Here is a 22,887-nt window from a genome sequence, read left to right as displayed (position 1 = left end):
GAAACCAGGATGCAGCTCTATTTTAATGATCTATATAGCCCAAAAGGATAGCCCAAAGTGGAGAAGTTCTCCATTATTGTGCCTTTACTTTACTTTTTATTCTGAGATATAACATATAGAGAAAAGGTTAATGTAACATATGCACCATTGAACAGTTATAAAGTGAACATCCAGATAAATACTGTTCAGGTGCATTAGGGAATCTTAATCAAGAGTCTACTGACACTTGCAGAGAATTTGCCCATATCTCTCTTTCTTTAACACTGCATAGGTTTCCACGCCAAGTTAATACGGTTGCTTAAGAAATCTAGTTTTTGCCATGCTTTAGCTCACTGCGGCGTAGTGCAGCTGTCTTCTTCTCGCTGGGCCTTGGGTCTGTATCTCGCGTGTCTTCTTCTTTTTAAGTTATCCTCGCCCATCCCTTCCAGGAAAGGCTCTTTTGGACCCAGCCACGCCCAGGCCCCGCCCCTTCCGGGCCCGAGCGTCTGTCTCCATGGTTACGCCGGGACGCCGGGCTGCCGTGAGAGCCCCCGGGAAGATCAGGCCGCCCCGGCTCCGGCGTCACTTCGTCGCGGTCCGCGCAGCCGGGCTCCGCGCCCTTGACCCCGGGGTGCACCTCGCGAGGGGGCGGCCTGGCTCGGCGGGCGCAGCCTGGCCGCGGGAGCCCGTCGTCTAGCCTGGCTCCGCCGCCGCAGTAGGGCCTCCAGGCCCCGCCGCTGAGCGTCAGGAGCGGCCGCCTCCGGTCGGAGGCCCTCGGGTCCCCAGGTCAGACGGCTGGCCCGGGCTGGGTCAGGGTCAGGGTTAGGGTTACCCCGCCGGCCAGAACTCGGGGGTGTGGGCAGGGCCGGGGGCCGCGGGAGCCGGGAGGGGCGACGGCGCCTGCGCGCGCGGGCCTCCCATCCCCGGGGCAGGCGCCTGTTGGTTGCCAGCTGCTGGGGGACGCGCCTGGTTCTGCCACGCGCTGCGTTAACCGCCAGGTATGTAGACCGGGAAAGGAGTAAGTCAGGCTGCATGTTGTCACCCTGCTTAACGGAGTACACCTTGCGGAAGGCCGGGCTGGAAGCAAGATTGCTGGAGAAATATCAATAGCCACAGATACAGAAATAACACCAGCCCAATGGCAGAAAGTGAAGAGGAGCTAGAGAGCCTCCCGATGAAAGTGAAAGGGGAGAGTGAAAAAGTTGGCTTAAAACTCAACATTCAGAAAACGAAGATCTTGGCATCCGGTCCCATCACTTCATGGCAAATAGATGGGGAAACAATGGAAACAGTGACAGACTTTATATTCTTGGGCTCCAAAATCACTGCAGATGGTGACTGCAGTCATGACATTGAAAGAGGCTTGCTCCTTGGAAGGAAAGCTATGACCAATCTAGACAGCATATTAAAAAGCAGAGACATTACTTTGCCAAGAAATATCCCTCTAATCAAAGCTATGGTTTTTCCAGTAGTCATGTATGGATGTGAGAGTTGGACTATAAAGAAAGCTGAGCACCGAAGAATTGATGCTTTTGAACTGTGGTGTTGGAGAAGACTCTTGAGAGTCCCTTGGACAGCAAGGAGATCCAACCAGTCAATCCTAAAGGAAATCAACCCTGAATATTCATTGGAAGGACTGATGTTGAAGCTGAAACCCCAATACTTTGGCCACCTGATGAGAACTGACTCATCGGAAAAGACCCTGGTGCTGAGAAAGATTGAAGGCAAGAGGAAAAGGGGATGACAGAGGATGAGATGGCTGGATGGCATCACAGACACAATGGACTTGAGTTTGAGTAAACTCCAGAACTTGGTGATGGACAGGGAGGCCCGGCGCGCTGCAGTCCGTGGGGTCACAAAGAGTCGGACACGACTGAGTGACTGAACTGAACTGATGCAGAACTCAGTCCTCAGGACGGCTCCAGGGAGAGAGTACTAGTAGGATTTATACTTATCAGATGAGAAAATCACTTCAAAGAGAAGGAGATGCGCAAGGTTTCAGCTAGGAAATGGGCTCGGTGGGAACCAGGCTCTCTGGTCCTCCTGGACTAGATCCCGGGTGTTGTTAACCTTACCTGAACCCTAATACGCTGACAGTGATCTTTCCCTACCTGGGACTGCCTTTGTCATTCTCTGCGTGCTGATTTCCCCTGTGCTTATTTACAGATACAAATCAGAAAACCTGACCACTGTTAAAACCAACACCTACCACCTTTCCAGGAGTTCATTTTTTTCCCCATGATCCATGACTCATTATATGTTTTGCTTTTTTTGTTTTCATGTTTTTAATCAAGAGTCTAAACCTTGACTTGGATGTGCAAGAAATAGAATTTTGATGATTCGAGCAAGAATTGTGTTCCAAGAGTCTCTGATAATTATGAAAGGTCATTTAGTGAATGTGATGAAATAAGCATGTCCTGTTTCAAGCTGACTTTGCCGCCTACATAGTGGAATTTCTCACTAATTCTACTCCTACACCCATCCCCCGTCTCTAATACTGTTTAACATTTTTTAATTAAAATATCATGTTATAAGGGTGCTTTTGATGACCACCATCATTTAAATAAAGAGGAAATGTTTCAATCATTAACTCCCAATTGCTCTCACTGTTATTATCAGTCCTTCATTTTTATAAATATGAAACCAACTAATGAAAAACAAGAGGGGCCTATATACTAGTAAATATTATTAAGTTAATAAATAATATGACTCTTTACAAATTTACTAGTGGTGGAATCTCAAAAGGAAAAAATAATATATAAATACAATTTAAAAACTCTTTTTATTTAGAATGCTTCCCACTCAGGCTGAAAGTGTTATAAAGAGTATCATTCGAGAAATAGGACAAGAATGTGCAGCCCATGGAGAGATTGTTACTGAAACTCTAGTTGCTTTTATGGTAAGAATAAATATTTTTGTGAATTACTGCTTTATTAAAAATTTTTTTTCAGCAGTGCCTATTTTGCTCTTAGAATTCTGTGATAGTTTCTTAACTTGTTCCACTGGAAACCCATGGATATTGTTGGACAAGTTGTGTTTGTATGTGCTCAGTCGTGTCCGACTCTTTGCAACTGCATGAACTGTAGCCTGCAAGGCTCCTCTGTCCATGGGATTTTTCCAGGCAAAAATACTGTTGTTGTTTTTTTTAAGTCTATAAAGCATGTTAGTTCTAGATTTAAGAGACTGATTTATAAGATCTGAAAGAATCTTAGAAACATCAATGTTTTTCCTGTGCTGTAAGTTTTTTTCTTTTTAACATGTGTTGTTCACTGTTGTAAAAATTGCTCATTTCCTTGATATCTCTCTGTTCTTGCTTTTCGTTTAATGATGCACAGTAAAATATGGTAAAAGATTCCGACTTGTTTCCCAAAATGTAAACTTGCTTCCTTTCTCCAGTTTCTGATGAAGACGCTGACGAAGTGGGTTGTGAGAAATTCAGCTGAGTGATCGATCCCTGGGTAACCAGGAGAGAGTTGTTTAAAAGGTGGAAAAATATTAAACTAATGTTGTAGTAATATGAAATAAATGTAATGGGCTTTTTCCTACTCTCAGGTGAAAGCTGTTGTTCTGGACCCGAGTAATGGCTTTAACACGGATAGAACGCTCACAAAAAGTGATGTGCAGAAACTGGTAAAGGTGATTATCCAACATTTCTCAAATTTTGAATGATTTACTCTCAATTCTAAATATTTGATTTGTGTTGATCTATAGTGCCTTCAGCTCCATGAAACAAAACCCCACCGAACAGTGGTGCAAACAAATGAGAGATTAATTTTTTTCTCATAAAATGAAGTCTAGAGGTTCATAGGTTGTTTTTCCTGACTTCCTAGGTCACCATCATGCATGTGTTTTCACCCCAGGGTCACAAGAAAGCTCTTCCACCTTTAGGCAGGTGTAAGGTGAGAGGATAAAGGTCAAAGTATGTGTGCAATTGGATCTGTCAGTTTGTTTTTGGAAAATAATGGGCTTTCCCAGAATCCCTCCCATCTCTTTCCATTTATGGCCTGCATGCGTGCTCAGTCATATCTGACTCTTTGCCAGCCGGTACACTGTGGCCTGCCAGGCTCCTCTGTCTGTGGAATTTTCCAGGCAAGAATACTGGAGTGGGTTGTCATTTCCTCCTCCAGGGGACCTTCCCAACCCAGGGACCGAACCATATCTCCTATGGATTCTTAATCACCATGCCTCCTGGGAAGCCCTTGCATTTATTGATTAGAATGATATTGCAAGTGAGCCTGGGATATTGATTGTTTTCCTCTTTCCTTTTTTAGCTGAAAGAAAATCTCTGGCTTAATCCAGATTGAGGCTTTGTTAGTAAGGAAGGAGGGGCATGGATGCTGGTGGGTAGCAATGTCTGCCACAGTATTTTAGAGACATCTTATTCATCTAATGAGACATTGAGAAAATTATTAACTGACTTATATACAGTTATATACAAATTCATATAATTATTGATTCAACATAATTTGTGTTTTCTAAAAGAAAAATTGAAGCCAAGAACAAAATGATTCATAGGATAGCTTGAGAATTTGAGATTGACGTCTATACACTGCTGTATTTAAAAGAAATGAAGAGCTAACCATAAAGGCTCTACTATAGAAGAAAAAAAATAAATCAAGTAGATGTGCCTGAAAAGCAGTTGTGAGAACTAAAGAAGGCAGGAACTTTAGATACTGTTAATTTTTCCATATGTTTTAAGTTTGATTCACTGGTTTTAGATGCTTAAATGTTTATTTTCTAAATATTTGTGAATGGATTTCCTAAAATTTCAACATTATTTTTTCCCCTGGGCTTAATTATTTTAATTCCCTCCTTCACACAAAATATTTGAAACAAGCGTTCCCAGACTTGTATGTGGATGTTTTCTGAGCTCAAACAAATGGTAGAGAAAATTTTTATCATCTCTGTCTTCTCTCTCAGCCACCAACTTGCATAGTGGAACACAGGTCTGTCCGCAGATGTTAGAGGATCAGGAAGAGCTTTGGAAGCTTGGAACTAGGGGAAATGTTGTTAGGATAACCGTGCAGAAGAAACTCCATGATTCTCTATGGCAGCTGAGAGCTGGGTCTTTCTGTGCTGAAACTGAGAATGTGCTATGAAGCCTGTTCTTGGCAATAGGGGAAATGACTAATGGTCAGTCAGAAATTTCGTTGGAAAGCCGTGGAGAAGAACCAAGGAGGGGCAGAAAGGGTTTTTCTCCTTTTTGTGGCTCAGGAAGCAATTTCCCCCCCTCTAACTCAACTCAGTTGGCAAGAATAAAGTTTGATATATTTTTTGAATTTTATTTTTCTTATTGAAGTGTAGTTGATTTACAATATTGTGTTAATTTCCACTGCACAGCAAAGTGAATCAGTTATACACATATGTAAGTTCTTCTTTATGTTCTTTTCCATTATGGTTTATCCCAGGATGTTGGATATAGTTCCCTATGCTCAGTGTACTGTTAATGTGACCTGGACCTTAACTGTCAATTTATATCATAATTCAAGTGATAAAGAGTGTTTCCTTTTTCCTCAATTAAGAATCATGTGGACGAGCTAACTTTTGCATTTGTAAGGTCTGTGCCTGGCCCGGCACCTCTCCCCCGGGATCGGTCCAGGTGTCCCACCCTCACGCCTGCCTGCTCTCCCTTCTCCCAGGAAAGTGGTGCTGGTGCCCTGGGAGGTGGGCTGGGTGAAGCCGGTGTGCCCGCCAGGTACAGACATAAAGTCTCACATGAGATAGAGAAGAGTGGGGCTGGGGGGTGGGGAAGAGAGGAGAAAAGAAAAATTCAGGTGGACGATCTATCCTCAAAGGGCAAGACAGAGGAGGGGAATGAGCTATCTGTGTGTGTGTTGGTGCGGGGATGGGGCGGGCGAGGGCAGGCGGGAGAAAACGGACCAGAGGAAGAAATTTGGAAACAGAAGGCAGGCTCAGAGATTGTCTGTGAGCAGAGGATGGTCGCCACAGCAGCTTCTTATAAAATGCACATGACCTCCAGCATCAGCTAAAAAAAAGGAGCATGAAGGTTCAAATAAATGGTAGTGAGGAACTCAGGAAGAGCTCCAGTCGTGAGCACAAGCTTCATGAAATGCCCACCCATGTGGAATCTTCAGAGACGGACCTTGTTGAGGGCCTCGCCTCCAGCTAGACTGCTGGCCACCTGGGTTTGGTAATATTGGCTAACTCAGGGGAAATAGCTTATTACTTAATAAATGTTACTGGTTAAATAATCTATAAAGCGTGAAGTTCTGAGGAAAAAAATAATACAAGGGGTTATTGGTAGATAAATATCAGAAGCTATTGCTTTGATGTTTCTCTTTGATTTTAAAGATAACTTCTGATTGAGAAGCATTTATGGGATATTCTCTTTTAGCTTTGTGTGAATCGGCTATTGGACAGCAAAAATCCTTCCCTGGACACCATTAAGATGCAAGTCTACTTTGATATGAATTATACAAGTCGAGGTAACATATATCTACCTATATTGATACCCTTTAAAAGAAGATTCATTTAAAAAAAAGAAGATTCATATTGTATTTCAGGTTATAGGGCTTCATTTGGTTGATGAAGAACAATTTAACTTTTTTGCCTGTCTTTTGAATTTTTTTCCAACTTTGAAGAATGTAATAACATTGGAGATGCGAAATGAGACCATTGGCCTTAATGAGTGTCAAAAGTTTCTGAGTCTGTTGTGCTTTAACTGTTATATGACTCATACATAATATCGTAAAGCAGCCAGCCCATTGAAGTTCAAATTTTTAATTTGCTGATTTTTTTGGTTCCTGGTTTATATTATCATCTCATAATGCTTCCCTAAATTATGTAACTTACCTAAAAATGAAGTTAATGATGGGAAATATAAGCTCAGAACATATTTTGTGTGTAAATTGTTTATTACATACATCCGAGATAAACTGGAAACAAGATAAAAAGGAAAATAAAGATTGCCTCTGCTTGACTGTAATGGAATCATTATTAACCATTCGGTGATTTTCATTGTCTTTTTTCCCTCTATGTATTAAACTTTTAGTTATGCTATATGTGTAAAATCATATATCTTGCTTTTTTGATTAATAATAATGACATTTTAGGGCTTCCCTCGTAGCTCAGTTGGTAAAGAATCTGCCTGCAATGCAGAAGACCTGGGTTGATTCCTGGGTTGGGAAGATCCCCTGGAGAAGGAGCCGGCAACCCACTCCAGTGTTCTTGCCTGGAGAATCCACATGGACAGAGGTGCCTGGCGGGCTATTGTCCATGGGGTCACAAGTCGGACACAACTTAGTGACTAAACCAGCACAATGACATTCTAAAACAATAGGAATGAATTGATGTAATTTAGATTTTTCTTAATTTCAAAGTTTGAGGTTTTGTGGTAAAGTTATAGCTATAAATTGTGTGAAGTTGATATTTTAATTATTGCCCTTGTTAAAGGGTGTCTAATGGACTTAGTTGCAACAATTATAGTGCTGGTGAATGTGGCTCCTGCCACAATTAAGCTTAAACCTCATCCTGTCATAGGAAGAGGGGAAAGGGATACAGTTCTTGATGCAACATTGTATTACAGTCATGCCATTCAAAGGAAATTTATCTAGAACTAAAATAGAAACACTCATAGCTGAAGAGGAATATTTATACTGTCTATACGGGTATTTATATTGGCTTACATACAGTATACTACATGTGCTTACCAATAGCATACAGATAGTACCTATATTTATACTGTATATGTTTATAATGTATATTGTAAAATATCTTGTATACTTTCTGCTTAACTAGGAGGTTTTAGCCCTATCTATTATGTTTGGATTGTCTGTTTAAAAGTCTTACATGTTTTGACAAAGTATGCCATTTGAATCACTAGTACATCTTTCCCACTAGATTTTTGTCTTGAAGTTACTTGCTGGCCACTATTTATTTTTTTGATGACTATATCCTAAGAAAATACTTGTTTTCATGCAGTAGAATTGCCATACCATGCCATTTCCCCCTCTGGTCCTACTTTCTTACCGGAGAAGAATTCTAAGTATCAATATATGGAACATTGTCTGTTGCCATTTTTAGAGGAATTTCTTGAAGAACATCACCGGGTCATCGAGTCTAGGTTAAGTTCGGTTAGCAGAGAGATTACAGACAGTCGAGCGTGTGCCCGAGAGGAGCTGGAAAGCCTCTACCGCAAGATCGTCAGCTACGTGTTACTGCGCTCTGGGCTGGGGTCCCCGACAGACATCAAGATTGTCAGAGAGGCAACAGGTAAAAACGTACACCATTTCCATTCCATGTGTGAACATCCATGAACATCGTAGCTGATAAAATATGGTGAATTACAAGTGTTGAACGTTGAAGTTTTCCCCTTTTGTCTGAAAAAAAAATTAGCACAAATAAGAGGTTAGAATTTACCCACATTCCTCTTACACAGTCATCACTAAAACTCCAGCAGCACCTCTGGGAAGTGGGTATGTTCGTCGCCTTAGAGCTTAGGTACCTAGGGGCCTGTTACTCCTCACTGGAGAAGCCTTGGCCGTGTGATTAAGAGGACCAGGCTGACTGAGCCGTGGGAAGTGAGTTTCATACTGATGGAAGCAGTTGAGTCTGTCATCTAGGATGGATGGAGGTAAACAGCACTGTTTTATCCTTAGGAAATACTTGCCCAGTTTCGTATAAAAGATGAGGAGTAGGCAATATCTCTAACCTTCCCACGGCTTTCTTCCATAGTTCCTTTAAAGCATCGTTTTTTTCCCTACTCAGACTCCTACTTAGAAAGCTTGTTTGAATGCCCATTGCCAAAAAATCACTGATGGATGCATAATTGTTGAAACAGATGTGAAGCAATGGCATTATTTTTAGCAGCTCAGCTTTGATGTATGCTAAATTTTGCCAAGGATTCTGGAATCAGGTATCAGACAGTTAAAGAATAATCTAGGTAACTCTATAAAGACAAGCCCCTAGGCTTTCTGCTGAAGGAGGCTTGTTATTTAAGTTCTGGTGTCTTATTCTACCGTTCTGTCGTCCTTTCGGTGTTTGTTTAGCTGCCCTGCAGAGCGTATTCCCTCAGACTGAGCTTGGGACGTTTCTAACCCTTTCTAAGAAGGACAAAGAGTGCCAGCTGAAAGAACTCACCATGATTGTGACCGGAATCCGCCTGTTTAACCGAGACTGTGGAAGGGGAGGAGAAGGCATCGATGACTGTAGGTATATCATTAGGTTAATGCTATAGGTTACACAGGTTTAAAATTTAATGGGAACAGAGGAAAATAATACCCAGTACACCACTGGCATTCCTGGGTTTAACGTTTGCAGTTTTGACTCTACCTTAGGTACTGCCACTGTTCATAATGTATAGTAATCTTTCATTTCATTGGGACAAGATTGTGCGTTTTTATGTACCATGAAGCTCGGGGCTTTGATCCCTGCATTGGGTAGGTCCCCTGGAGTAGGAAATGGCAACCCACTCTAAATTCTTTCCTGGAAATTCCAGGGACAGAGGAGCTTGCTGGGCTACAGTCCATTAGGTCGCAGAGCCGGACATGACTGGGCACGCACCGCAGATGAAGCTAGTACGGGGCGTGAATCAGTCAAAGGACTGGGCGGACCTGCTAGAGTCCGGCCTCCCCCAGTCAGTGGGCCTCTATGTTCTGTGCACGCATATGTGCTCAGCTGTGTCTGACTGTGCGATCCCATGGGCTGTAGCCCACCAGGCTCTTCTGTCCATGGGATTTTCCAGGCAAGAAAACTGGAGTGGTTGCTATTTCCTGCTCTAGGGGATCTTCCCAACCCAGAGATGGAACTTGCGTCTCTTGCATCTGCTGCATTGGCAGGTGGATTTTTTTTACTATTGGTACCTCCTGGGAAGCCCTCCAAGCCAAATAACCAAAATGGAATAAAATTCAGTGATTCAAAAAATAAAAATCACCCTGAAAAGAAAACTGTTGCTGATGTAGTTAATGGAATGAAATAGAATAAGAGGAGAATATTTGCAAGTCTATAAATCCAGAGCCTCTACTATGCTCTTATGCACTTAATGCATTCATTATCTGTAAGTTTGAAAGCATTTGTTGAAATATTTGCTCAAAGACCAACCAGTAGGAGTAAATTCCTTGTGTATTTGGTACATATGTAGGCCCACTGAGAAGGTGTTAGTGTCTATTACCAGATCCCTGGCCTAGTCCAATAGGGTAATTGTTTTTGCAATTTAAAAAGTGTGCTAAGAAGTCCAATTCCCATTCTTCACAGATTTCCCTACTTTGCTAGATGATTCTGTTGTTTTTCTGTATCCCAATGAGCTTCTTAAATGGTACTCTTTTATTTCCTTTTTTACAAGCAGTAAAAAAGATTCACAGAAGAAGAGATACAGTGGCTTTTCTAGAAGCATGTAATTAATAGCACGTAACGCCAAAGCCTGTCTGTTCTTTAGACTCTTCTGTGTTTTATTGACCAAAGGTGGCCTGCCTTAGGTTTTGGTTCTTATTCTGGCCATGTGGTGTTCTGTCTTGTTTCTTTGTTGATAGGTTTTTCTTTTTGGGTTCTTTCCTTCCTGATGTAGAGGTGATGAAACACCTGCCTCCTTATTATTAGTTTGGTTAAAAATAAAAACAGACTCAACCTACTGTTTAAATATGACTACCTTCTAGGCTTTTTTCCCCTGAATTCCTTTAGCTTGCCTCATGTTTGTGATGTTATATCTTTCAAACCAGTACCAGCTATCCTGCAGGAAGCAATCCCAGCCGCCACTCAGCACGTTGACTCCCAGCTTGAGGCAGTTCAGGACCAGGCCTACCGTTACACAGCCGTCCTGGAGAAGGTGGCAAAGGATCCCCTCCTGGGTCAAGAACTTCAGCCCTATATGTTAAGAGAAGCCCTATATAATGTGCGGCAATGCGAGATCTTCCTTCAGGTCATTTTGGTGAGTTACATGTTTAGCTGATAAACAGATTATTTTTTTTTTAGCACTTTCTGTGATCCAGGTTCCAGCTTTTTCACTTACTGTGATCCAGGTTCCAACTTTTTAAACATTCTTTTCCATCATGGTTTATCAGAGGATATGGAATACAGTTCCCCGTGCTATATAGTAGGGCCTTGTTTGTTACTTATCACAACCTCCTTATATATCATGGGGTGACCAGGTCATTGATAAAGAAACAACCTTAATAACTTCAGCGTGTATTGCGTCTGTAGGATCCAGGGCTGAAATGGAAGTGGGAGAGTCGGACGCCGATCTTGGTGAAGGTGTGTTGAGCGGATGTTTGGTGGTGTTGCATGGCTGCTATGGTGATACAGGTGTTTGTCTGTGCGTCAGACATGTTGCATTATTTGGTTTCATTCAGAGCAAGTGTCTAACATATAGTTTGGCAGGTTGTTGGCACTCAAAGAACTCTTATGTAATTACTTGTTCTAATTGGAAAAATTGGTGGAGAAGATTTTTTTTTTTCTGCTTCTCTAGATCTAATAAACAAACCAAACACTCTCCCCGCAAAGAGTTGGAAAATATGGTATGGCAAAGTGGTGATTTTCAACTTTTTTTTTTTTTTAAAGCATCAGAGCCCTTTCTGATAGGAACTTACTCAGAAGTTTGCTTACTCCTAAAAATGTACAGCAAGTATCTAGACAAAAGGATCAGAGGCCCTTTTCCTCAAGGAGCATTCCCAAGCCGTTTGAAGATTCCAGGGAACACAGTTTGGTAACTGTGTCCTGGCAGCAAACCAAGTTTCCACCCGTTACTGTTCTTTTCTCTGATTTTTCCCCCAGCTGCATTGAGGTGTAATTGGCAGAGTTGTAGGATACTTAAATTGCGCAACGTTTTGGTTTGATATACCTCTGTATCCCCCACTGAATTGATGAACGCATCCATCCCCCTGGTCACGGCCTGCCTGCACGCAGCCGCTTGTTTTCCAGTACCCGTGAGACCGCAGGCTTGGCGGAGCTGTGTTGTGTGTCTTGAGGGACACAGCAGGCTGCATCCCGCCCCCCGCTCTGTTTTCACTTGTGGTTTGATGACCAGGAGCGCTTTGTTCGCTTGTTTTGATACGGCTGTGTCTGGTCTCTGTTGCGGCACTCAGGATCCTTGCCTTCGCTGCGATGCACGGACTCTCTGCGTGTGGCTTGCCGGCGCAGCGGGCGCAGCGAGCAGGCTCCAGAGCACGCAGGCTTCAGCGGTCGGGCACACGGGGTCTCTCCTTGTGGCGTACCAGCTGAGTTGCTCCCCAGCACGTGGCATCCTAGTTCCCGGCCAGGGACTGAACCCACGTCTCCCACCTTGCAGGATGGGTTCCCAACCACTGGACCACCCGGGAAATCCCTTGATAATGCTTTAGGACGCCCTAGATCTGCCTCCTCTCCTTACCACCACTCCAGAGGAGAAAGAGATGACACCCAAAGACAGGAACTCATGGCAACAAACCAGGAGGGGTCCTCACAGCTGGCCTACTCTCCGTTTGCCTTCAGAAGGGAGGACTCTAACTCAGCTCTCTGAACCAAACCGCTCTTTAGGGTAGATGTTCCCCTAACGTGGACCTGTGGCTAGCACCTATGTAACTAGTCAGATACTAAGAGGATTTCACAGTCAGTTTGAGTGCGTAGGGGTCCCCAGGAGCAGAATCTCATGCTTACTTTTGTCCTTTATGCTCGAAAGGGAAATTATAGGAAAGAACTTTGGGAAACTGTCACACATACTCTCCGGATGTCGTGGAGGATGTGTTCATTCTATAGTATCTTCTCACAGCTTTCGCTCATGAACCACATTCAGCCAGCTGGGTGCGGTGCCATTCAGTGGGATCTCATTTCCTCCACCAAGGCTTGAACCTGTGCCCCCTGCTTTGGAAACGAGGCGTCTTAGCCACTGTACCACCAGGAAACTCTTAAATTCCCCGACAGCCTTAAATTCTCATCGGCGTTCTTACTCTTACGTCTACACTAGAGGGACGGTGAGCAGCGGGTTGAAGTGGTAAGTGTGGATCTTGCAGCCAGACTGCCCAGGTTCTGATCCTGCCTTTGCCACTTACTAAATGTGTGTCCTGGATGAAGCCGCCTGACGCCTCTGTGCCTTAGCCCTCACAGCTGTGAAAAGGGGTCGGTGGTGGTCCCCAGTAGGTAAGTAAGTAAGGTAGAGCGGTGTCGTCAGGCAGATGAGGATGACCCTGACGACAAGCAGTGTTTACCAGCATCACCGTCAGGGCATTAGCAGAGCGGTTCTAACTTCATTCCCACAGGGGCACGAGCTGAAGGGCTCTGAGCTTTCTTGGAATATCTCCTTTCCAAACCCTGTGTTGCTCGTGTTATTGCGGAAGTTCACATTCTGACCTTAGCACTCTTCACGACTCTTTCATACTCCCCTTAGTCAGCGTTAGAATGAGTTTTCTCAAGTTTCTGAGTTTCTTGCTGCTTAATCACTGTTTCTTGTTGTTGTTTTTATTTTTATTGAGACATACTTGAATTACAGTGTTAGTTTCAGGTGTACAACATAGTCATTCAAAAATTTTAAAGATAGTACTCAATTTTTAGTTATTATAGAATATTGACTGTGTTCCTTGTGCTATAAAAATATATCCTTGTAGCTTAATTATTTTATACATTGTAGTTTTTAATCTCCTAATCCCCTATCTCTATTTTGCCCTTCCCTGTTCTCCACTAGTAGCCACTAGTTTGTTCTCTATATCTGTGAGTCTTTTTTTTTTTAAATATTCACTAGTCTTTTATTTTGTGGATTCCACAGATAAGTGGTAACATACAGTACTTGTCTTTCTCTACCTGACTTATGTCGCTAAGCCTGATACCCTCCAGGTCCATCCATGCCATTGCAAATGGCAAAATTTCTTTTGACGGCTGGCTAGGATGTGGTAGTTTTTAACACTCCAGCCTTCCCCCATCAATCTGCCTTAGTTACAGTTTAAGGTTGATTGTTACAGAATGGATACAATTTAATGAGTATTATTGCTTGGCTATAAAATACCTCAGTTTATATTTAGCTGAAACCTTTTCCTGTCCATGAAATCTATGAATACTCTTTTTTTATAGTCATATTATTTGAAGAAATATTAATAAGATTTTTTGAAATACTGATTTTGATTCAAAAATTTTTCTTTTGCCAATGCTACATTCAGTTTATGTAGACATTTGGAAAATCTAGTTGTATCCTGGGTAAGATAGTGAGTTATTGTCTTTTGATCAGGACTTTATCTGCTATAGTGAACAAATTCAAATATTCTGGAAGAGAAAGGCAGGGGTGATTGCAGTCTTGCTGACTGTCTTAGCTGAAAGAGCAGAATTCCACCCTCTGTGGGCTTTTGATGAGCATGGCAGTTACCAAAGAGAGAAAGCCACTTATTGTTATTGTACCAGTAAAAGTTGCATGACATACAACATTTCTTAAAATATATAAGTCAAGACTTTTGTATGCTTCCTCTGCCCAGGCTGTGTTTGCAGGGCCTTTCACAGAATAGATTGCACAGGGCTTCTTGATTTTTCTGAAAATGCAAGTAAAATGTCAGTTAGGTGGAATTTATGCTTGTTTTAGATTTGTTGGAAAATGTTCATAGAAGAAAGTATGAGAAGCTTATAATTTAAAAAGTGGGGGAGAGGAAGAATAATGCTAGGTACACATGCTTTCCCCAAGCATTTTTTGGACTGCACTATGAAAAGAAAGTTTGTGACTTTATTCTTGTTTTTTTTTTTTTGCCTCCAACAATCTCATTGAAAATAACTTTGTGTTAGGATGCTGTCAAGTTCGTGGTGGCAGATACAAGTTTTTCAAAATGTGAATTTTATCATGGATAACAAAAACTATCCTTTTCCCGAAATGATGGACTCATTTCATTGACTCTCAGGAAACTATAGATAAGGCTCAAAAATCATAGTTTGTCTGCCAGTTCTTTTCATATAAAAATGCTTTTCTACTAGAGAGGGGAGAAAAAGGCTAGTTCAACTCGCAACCCAGTAGTCATGTAAGAGAACTATGTGTTTTGATATGAAGGATAGCTTGGTTGGTAAAGAATCTGCCTGCAATGCAGGAGACCCCGGTTCGATTCTTGGGTCAGGAAGGGATAGGCTACCCACTGGAGAAGGGATAGGCTACTCACTCCAATATTCTTGGGCTTCCCTTGTGTCTCAGCTGGTAAAGAATCTGCCTGCAATGCGGGAGACCTGGGTTCGATCTCTGGGTTGGGAAGATCCCCTGGAGAAGGGAAAGGCTACCCCCTCCAGTATTCTGGCCTGGAGAATTGTATAGTCTGTATCATCCATGGGATCTATAGACCTGGATAGTCCGTGGGGTCACAAAGAGTTGGACATGGTTGAGTGACTTTCACTTCCACTTGCACAGAAGTGTTTTATGTATACTTTCTATTTGATCTGATTGTTAAAAAACTATGCACATAAAGATGAAAATTCAATAAAATTAATAGTTCTCACTGCAATATCAAGGATAATGAAAGGATAGTGAAAATAGCTTTTTTTAAATTGAGATACAATTGACATATTATATGTTTCAGATGTATAAGATAATGATTCCATATATGTGTATATTGCAAAATGGTGACCATAATAAATCTAGTTAAACTCTTCAGCACATAGAGTTACAGTTTTTTTTTCTTGTGATGAGAACTTTTAAGAGCTCCCCTCTTAACAACTTTCAATTGTACAATACAGTATTATGAACTACAGTCAGTCACCATGCTGTATGTTACATCACCGTGACATACATCTTATAAGTGAAAATGTGTACCTTTTGATCCCCTTCACCCACTTTGCCCACCTCATCCCCCCACCAATGGTAATTACCAATCTGTTCTCTGTATCTATGAGCTCAGTTTTTTTTTTTTTAAAACATTCCACATATAAAAACAAGGTCCTATTATAGAGCACAGGGAACAGTATCCAATACATTGTAATAATCTATCATGGAAAAAGAACCTGAGAAAGTTGTATATGTGTAACTGGATCACTTTCTGTATATCAAAAATTAATACAAAATTGTGAATCAACTATCCTTCAATTTTTAAAAAATTCCTCATATACGTGAGATCATATGACATTTGTCTTTGTCAGACATACTTCCCTTAGTAAAATTCCTGCAAGGTTAATTCATGTTGCTGCACATGGCAGGATTTCCTTGTAAATGATGCTGCAGTGAATAGGGGGGCACATATATCTTTTTGAGTTAGTGTGTTCATTTTCTTCAGATAAGTACCCAGAAATGGATCATATGGTGGGTCTATTTTAATTTTTTGAAGAACCTCTCTACAGATTTTCCATACTGGCTGCACTGAGTCACATTCCCATCAGCAGTGCACAAGTGTTCCCGTCCCCCGTCTTTGCCAACGCTCGTTCGTTCTTGTCATTTTGATAGTAGCCATTCTGTCAGATGTGAAGTGATACATCATTCTGGTTTTGATTTGCATCTTCCTGGTGATCAGTGATGCTGAGCAATTTTTCATGTATTGGTTGCCCATCTATATGTCTTCTTTGGAAAAATGTCTATTCAGATTCCTTGGCCATTTTAAAATTGTTTGTTTCTGCTAGAGTTGTATGGGTTTTTTAATAGATTTTTGATCAGGTACACTATTTGTGAATATTTTCTCCCATCCCACTGGTTGCCTTCTTGTTTGATTGATGGTTTCCTTTTACTGTGCAGCTTTGCAGTTTGATACAGTCCTACCTGTTGATTTTTGCTTTTGCCGCCTTTGTTTCTGGTGTCGGGAAAAAAAAACGTCACCAAGACCGAGGTCAACACTTTACTGCTTATGTTTTCTTGTAGGAGTTTTCTGTTCTCAGGCCTCACGTCCAAGTCCTTCACTCATTCTGAGTTGCGTTTGTGTGTGGTGTAAGGCCGTGGTGCCGGTTCATTCTCTGCAGGGGGCTGTGCAGCCTGCCCAGCACCATTTGTTGAAGAGACTGTCCCCTCTCCGTTGTATATTCTTGGTGCTTTGCGGTAGATTAATTGACTGTATCTGTGTGGGCTATTTCTGCACTCTCCGTTCTGTTTTATGGGTCGATGTGTCTGTTTTGGTGCCAATATCATGTGGTTTTGATGACTGTGACTTTGTAGTAGTTTGAAACCAGTTAGCATGTTGCCTTCTGCTTTATTCTTCTCTCTCAAGATGCTTTGGCTGTTGGAAGTCTTTTGTGATTCCATACAAATGTGAGGATTGTTCATTATATCTCTGAAAATGCCTTTGGAATCTTGACAGGGATCATATTGAATCTGCAGGTAGCTTTGGGTAGTACAGTCATTTTAACAGTATTAAATCTTCTAATCCCGGAGCATGGAGTGTTTTTTTTTTCTTTATTTATGAGGCCTTGCTTTGCAGTTAAAATTCTACATAGTTGTAAACAAGTTCTTTTCGGTAAAATGTAAACAGTGTGATTGTTCTAGGACACTGTCAGGAAAAATCAAGAAGTTCTGTGTGCCTAATCTGTAGATGGAGCCTACAGACATAGCTTGGGGGAGTAGGTCTAGAGTAGCTTTACTTAATGCATCACACCTCTTAAAACCTGTAAGTAAAGCTACTCCAGGCCTACTGGAGTAGGCAGATTTATTTGTTTCTGGTTATTTGTATACAAATCTAAATAAGTTAAGGACTGCATTTTCATATTTTGATTTCTAAAACAAAGCTAGCAGTCAAGGGGGAAGAACAGAAGGGTAGACAGGAGACTTATTAGGTAGGATCAATGATATGTAAGTTATTATTATAATTTTGAGAAAATATTTATAAAATTATAATAAATAAATAATGGGAGAATGAGGAAAGAGGAGGGGAGATGTTTAAAGAATAGCACAGGTAAAATTAAAGCAGGATACATATTATATAAGTGAATGAAAAAAATTCATTAATTGAAATGCAGGGCTAATATTTGATATTTCTTATAATTATTTTTTGTCATTTAAAAATAGTAAAGCATGTCGTTGGGCTGCAGATATCTGAGAACTCAAGCGCAGCTTTTTCCTCTTCCAGTGATTGTTACTCCTGAACAGTGTTGGTGCTAACTAAGCCTCGCCCTGCCGTTTCTGGTCGCAGCGAGGGGCGGGAGCCAGGGGCCCAGGTGCTCGGTGTGGAGCCGTGATTCTGTCCCTCACTTGCTGCGTGTCCTCTGGGCCATTTCCTTGCCTTTTCTGTGCCTCGCTTCTCTCCTTTGTACTTGTAAATATTTATTGTGGGGCTTTCGTGTCACAGGATCCGCTGCTTAGAAATGCAGTTATGCTGAGTATCAAAGAGTACCTGTGTACATTTGAGAAAAATTACAGCCATTGTACTTCAGAGGGCTCATCTATCCACCAGACGTTTCTGGGGCCCTATTCGTGTGTTAGCACTGTTCTTGGTGTTCAGGATACCCCAGAGAGCAGACTCCTTGCCCTCACTGAGCTCCCCTTCAGGAGATGTGGGGAGCAAGTAGGGCTTAAGACGTACATAACTGTTTAGCAAAATATTCATGCAAATTATGTTGTCTTCACAGTCAGATATAATCACCTGTGCTCAAGAAGTGGAAATGATGATAAAGCAGTTAGAAGCGCAGCTGGAACATTTAAAACTGACTGTAAAGTCAAAGACGGCCGTCCCAACATCACAAGTCTTTGTAAGCATTGGTCGTCAGCTTTGAAACTTGTTTAAGGGTGAATGAACTTTGAAGTCCCATAAAATTGGATTGAAAGTAATTTTAATTGTATTTAATATGGAAAATGTAATACTAGTTTTATACAAGTTGATCCTGTTCTTTTTGCTTATTTTGTCGTTAATAACCACAGAACTCGGGTGTTGTAAGTTGAATGAGAGGATTCGCTTGAATAAACAATTGCTACCAAAGTACATGATACCAGTGCTGTCTGTCCGTCGAATTTCACTGATTCTATCGTCTAACTTCATGGGACGTTCACTTGTCTTACGAGAGAATTGATCTCGTTATCACAGCAGAAATTCGTGTGTATTTTGAAGAGTGGTTTATAGTTTTATTAAACAGTGGCTTTTTGAACACTTGTATCTCCTCTGCAGCCCATCTTCATTGCGCTTTCCAACCTGTGGGCTAGTTTTCAGGATGAAACTGTCTTGATTAGCGTCCTCAGTAACTTAACTACTCATCTTGAGCCGTTCCTGGGGGCTCATGACCTGTTCTTTCCTGAGAAAGTGATGCAAGCTCTTCTTGATGGAGTGACTGTGAAAACTGACGTGTGTAGAATTAAAGAGCACATAGGTAATATAAATCAGCTATTATTTCCTCTTCCTGTTAAAATTACCTCTGGAATAAAGCCACTCTTTTGTTTTAAAATTTTCAGCTTTTATCTTTTTGATAAAATTTTGAATATCTTTCTTGATTATAAGACTACCAATGTTCATTATAGAAAACATAGAAAACTGTAAATATATAAACTGAACAGTTTGCTATCCAGCAATAACCACCGGGCCATAAAGAGGGCTGATGCTGAAGAATTGATGCTTTCAAACTGTGGTGCTGGAGAAGACTCCTGAGAGTCCCTTGCACTGCAAGGATATCCCACCAGTCCATCCTAAAGGAGATCAGTCCTGGGTGTTCATTGGAAGGACTGATGTTGAAACTGAAACTCCAATACTTTGGTCACCTCATTTGAAGAGCTTACTCATTGGAAAAGACCCCGATGCTGGGAAAGATTGAAGGCGGGAGGAGAAGGGGATGATAGAGGATGAGATGGCTGGATGGCATCACCGACTCGATGGGCATCAATTTGAGCAAACTCCAGAAGATGGTGAAGGACGTGGAAGCCTGGCGTGCTGCAGCCCCTGGGGTCACAGAGTCAGACGTGACTTAGGAACCGAGCGACAATAACCATCCCTGATGTTATTATTAGTGCTTTGATTAAGAGTGATTTCATGTGCTTATGGCTTTCAGCTGTAGTCTTAGTGATTCTGTTAATTGGTTTGTAGTAAAAAGGATGTTAATCCTTGCTCTATTTGTGCAAACAAAGCTCCATTTTTTTAGGATGCTGTCTGCCATATGTCTACCCCAGAGTCAGGTGGATATTTATGAATCAATAAATGTTACTCCTATAAAATCGAGCTTATTTTAGACCCTTTAATAGATGCACTGATTCTTAGAGAAAGGCTGTCTTTACCAATAAACTTCTTTCTATATTTTTAGCCCCTTCTATAATTTGGTTAAATACAACTCAAAATTCATAAGAAATGTCAAAATAGAGTTGGGGAATTGAATTGTTGCCTAAAAAGGAAAGTTTTTCAAGAAAGTGAAATTAAATAGTTTACTCTAAATTTCCTTTTCAAATTCTATTGTTTTTGAATTTGAAAAATAAAATGAAGTGGTAACACTCACTCTTAAACTACTAGAATACATAAAACCTGAACACTAAATCAGAAAGACTTTAAAACATCCTCCCAGTTAAAGTTTTCCTGCTCATGTCATTTTGTTAAAGCAGCATATCTATGCAAATACTAAATGAAATTGAAAAGTTAACGCCACTTCAGCAGTAGATGTTAAACTCAACCATATTATTAGCAAGATGTGTCATCTCCTGCTATAAATCAGAATTGTTTATGCACTAGAACACAATTTATCAAGTCACTGCTCCAGTGAATTGGGAGACCCAGTGTTCTTCTGAAAAAATTCATACTTGCCACATCCCATCACGGTTTGACGCTTTCAGGCACATCAGGAAAAAAGAGGGAAGAAGGTTTGTTTTTTCTAAAGTATGCATTTACTTCCAGCTGTGGCCATGGGATCATTTATAGTGTGTACTGTTTGGATACAGAGCCAGAAACAGGAGTGTGGGTAGCATTGCAAAAACAAAGAAGCTCTGGCATCAGTGCTTTGTAAGTGCTCATTTTTAGTCGTGTAAAAAAAAAAAAGCAACATGAAGAAGACTTTTTACAAGTGTAAAGAACAAAAATTGCACTTCTTGTATCAAAATTAAGTTACTAAGAGATGTTTCTGTGGCTCTTTCTGCTCATTCTCAACCATTTCAAGAAGAGACAGTCCTAGTATATAAGCATCACATTCAAAGTATTTTGCCACCACGTGTATTATGTTACTAAGAGCTACTCTGTCTTGAAAGAAGTTAATTTATTTCTGTTTTAGTCACATAGCAGCCAGTCTCTTGGCTCATTTGCCCAATGAATAAGGTTTCTCTTGTACTCCTCTTTCATTTTAGAAGATAGAGTAAATGCAGCAGATTTCAAAAAACTGGAGTGGCTTTTCCCAGAAACAACAGCTAATTTTGATAAATTATTGATTCAGTATCGGGGATTTTGTGCTTACAGTTTTGCTACGACAGATGGTCTTCTCCTTCCAGGTACGTCATTGGAAACAATACTGTTCTCCCTTCTTCAGTTTTTTTTTTATTTAAATGAAGTGTGCTTATTGTCACTCATTCACTTTGTAAAACTTCATGGAATCTAATGTTGAACTAGGAAAGGAGCTACAAATGTAATCCAAACAAAGCATTTATCTTTGAAGCGCGTGCAGCATAACCTGATAAACTGACATAAATAAGTTACAATGCAAGTGATAAGTGATGGAATGTACATAATGAAATATGAGTGCTTCAGTGTCTTAAGAGGGGGATGACTCATATGTCAGTGAAGGTTTCCAGAAACATTATATGGCATTCCTAAAATATGTCATCTTCCAAAGTGCAACACTAGTGTGACTGATGTTTATTAAAAAATATTCTTTGTCACTTTATGGCTCTATCCCATTAACATAGATCAGTATTTCTGTGTAAGTCAGATCCCACCAAAGAAATGGCCAGTGTTTTATCAAGTCAAATTCCCCTATGAGGTATATGTATTACTAGAACTTCTCCAAAACAAATCAGAAATTGAGAGGAAAGTAAATTATTCAAAAAGTGCCGTGTGAATTAGAAATAGAATTATTACAAAGAATTATTGGGATTGTGTGTATGCAGCGTAGAGAACATATACACTGACTCATTTTTTTTATGGTAGTAGATTTTTTTATTATGGGAATAATAAAAGGTTCACCTTGGGGAACTGAGAGAATAGTATTCTGAGGTCCCATGAGGGTCGCTGATCCTGGGGAGAAACCAGACAAGAGCCATGAAGTGAAGAGAAGGAATGGAGGTGGTTTCTTTCCTGTTCTCTTTTCTCCTTCCCTTCCCGCCCCCTACCCCAATTTCTCTCTCTCTCTCTCTCTCTGTCTGTTCACAATACGCAGGGAAGGGAGTCATGAGATAGACCGAGAGAAGCATGGATGCGGAGTGAAGCGAGCGGTACCTCCGTGTGGCTGGAAAAGCCATGGGCCCGCGCGTGGGGAGCCTGGTTTCTAGTCCCCATTGTCTGTCTGTAAACAGAGTAACTTTGAGCAAATCTTGTGCTTTGGACCCCAGTTTCCAGGTCCAGAAAAGGAGAAGGACCAGTTAGGAAATCTCTTTGGTCCCTTCCAGCTCCCATCAACTGTGATTCTAAGAAAGGAGGAGAATGAGAAAAATCGGCAGACTTGTGGGGCTTTGGGTTTAGCATCTTTTCTGAACCAGCTAATCGGGAGACTTCATTTCTGCTTGTCCCGTTGCTTCTACTTCTACATCGTTTCCTGGGCAGTAGCCCCCTCCGCTGCCTGGGAGGAATGCTTAGGAGTCCCTCCTGCCTCAGGACTGCAGATCACAGGGCTTGACTCCCCAGGTGATGCTGGGGCTTACCCGACCCAGTCCTTTCAGATGACATCGCTGCCCCTTCTTCCCCAGCGCACTGCTCCAGCACCACTGGCCTTCTTGCTATTCCCGAACATTCCAAGCCTGTTTTTCACCTCAAAGCTTTTGTGCTGACTATTCCCTCTGCTTGGACCACTCTCCCCCCACCCCCACATAGCCACATACTTTGCTGCCTCATCTTGTTCAGCCTTCTCTGTTCACCAGTTTAAAATATCAATCCCACCCTCCTTCCTTCGACTGTCTAACCTGCCTTATTTACTTATTCGTTTCCTGCAGCACTGATCACTCAG

At 41.4% G+C, this 22,887-nt stretch overlaps 1 protein-coding gene across 3 annotated transcripts in view; it reads left to right on the top strand.

Moving 5' to 3' along the window:
* Positions 1–510: 510 nt before the first annotated feature.
* CFAP206 (cilia and flagella associated protein 206) overlaps positions 511–22,887 on the top strand; it is a 29,561-nt gene continuing 7,184 nt past the window's right edge. The window contains exons 1-11 of one of the 3 annotated variants that reach the window (XM_065911437.1): positions 511–765; positions 2,770–2,878; positions 3,532–3,615; positions 3,810–3,878; positions 6,335–6,425; positions 8,023–8,211; positions 8,988–9,146; positions 10,653–10,861; positions 18,403–18,522; positions 18,936–19,134; positions 21,080–21,220. In XM_065911437.1, the coding sequence (XP_065767509.1) occupies positions 2,771–2,878; positions 3,532–3,615; positions 3,810–3,878; positions 6,335–6,425; positions 8,023–8,211; positions 8,988–9,146; positions 10,653–10,861; positions 18,403–18,522; positions 18,936–19,134; positions 21,080–21,220 (1,369 nt within the window). In that variant the 5' untranslated portion in view covers positions 511–765; position 2,770. Of the gene's footprint in view, positions 766–789; positions 2,879–3,531; positions 3,616–3,809; positions 3,879–6,334; positions 6,426–8,022; positions 8,212–8,987; positions 9,147–10,652; positions 10,862–18,402; positions 18,523–18,935; positions 19,135–21,079; positions 21,221–22,887 lie in introns of those variants that run through there. The other 2 variants (XM_065911438.1, XM_065911439.1) reach the window with 2 other exon arrangements.

The sequence above is a fragment of the Muntiacus reevesi genome, chromosome 19 (assembly GCF_963930625.1).
Source record: "Muntiacus reevesi chromosome 19, mMunRee1.1, whole genome shotgun sequence".
Lineage (NCBI taxonomy): Eukaryota > Metazoa > Chordata > Mammalia > Artiodactyla > Cervidae > Muntiacus > Muntiacus reevesi.
The sequence above is the reverse complement of the archived record's forward strand: the minus strand, read 5'-3'. Positions and strand labels throughout refer to the sequence as shown.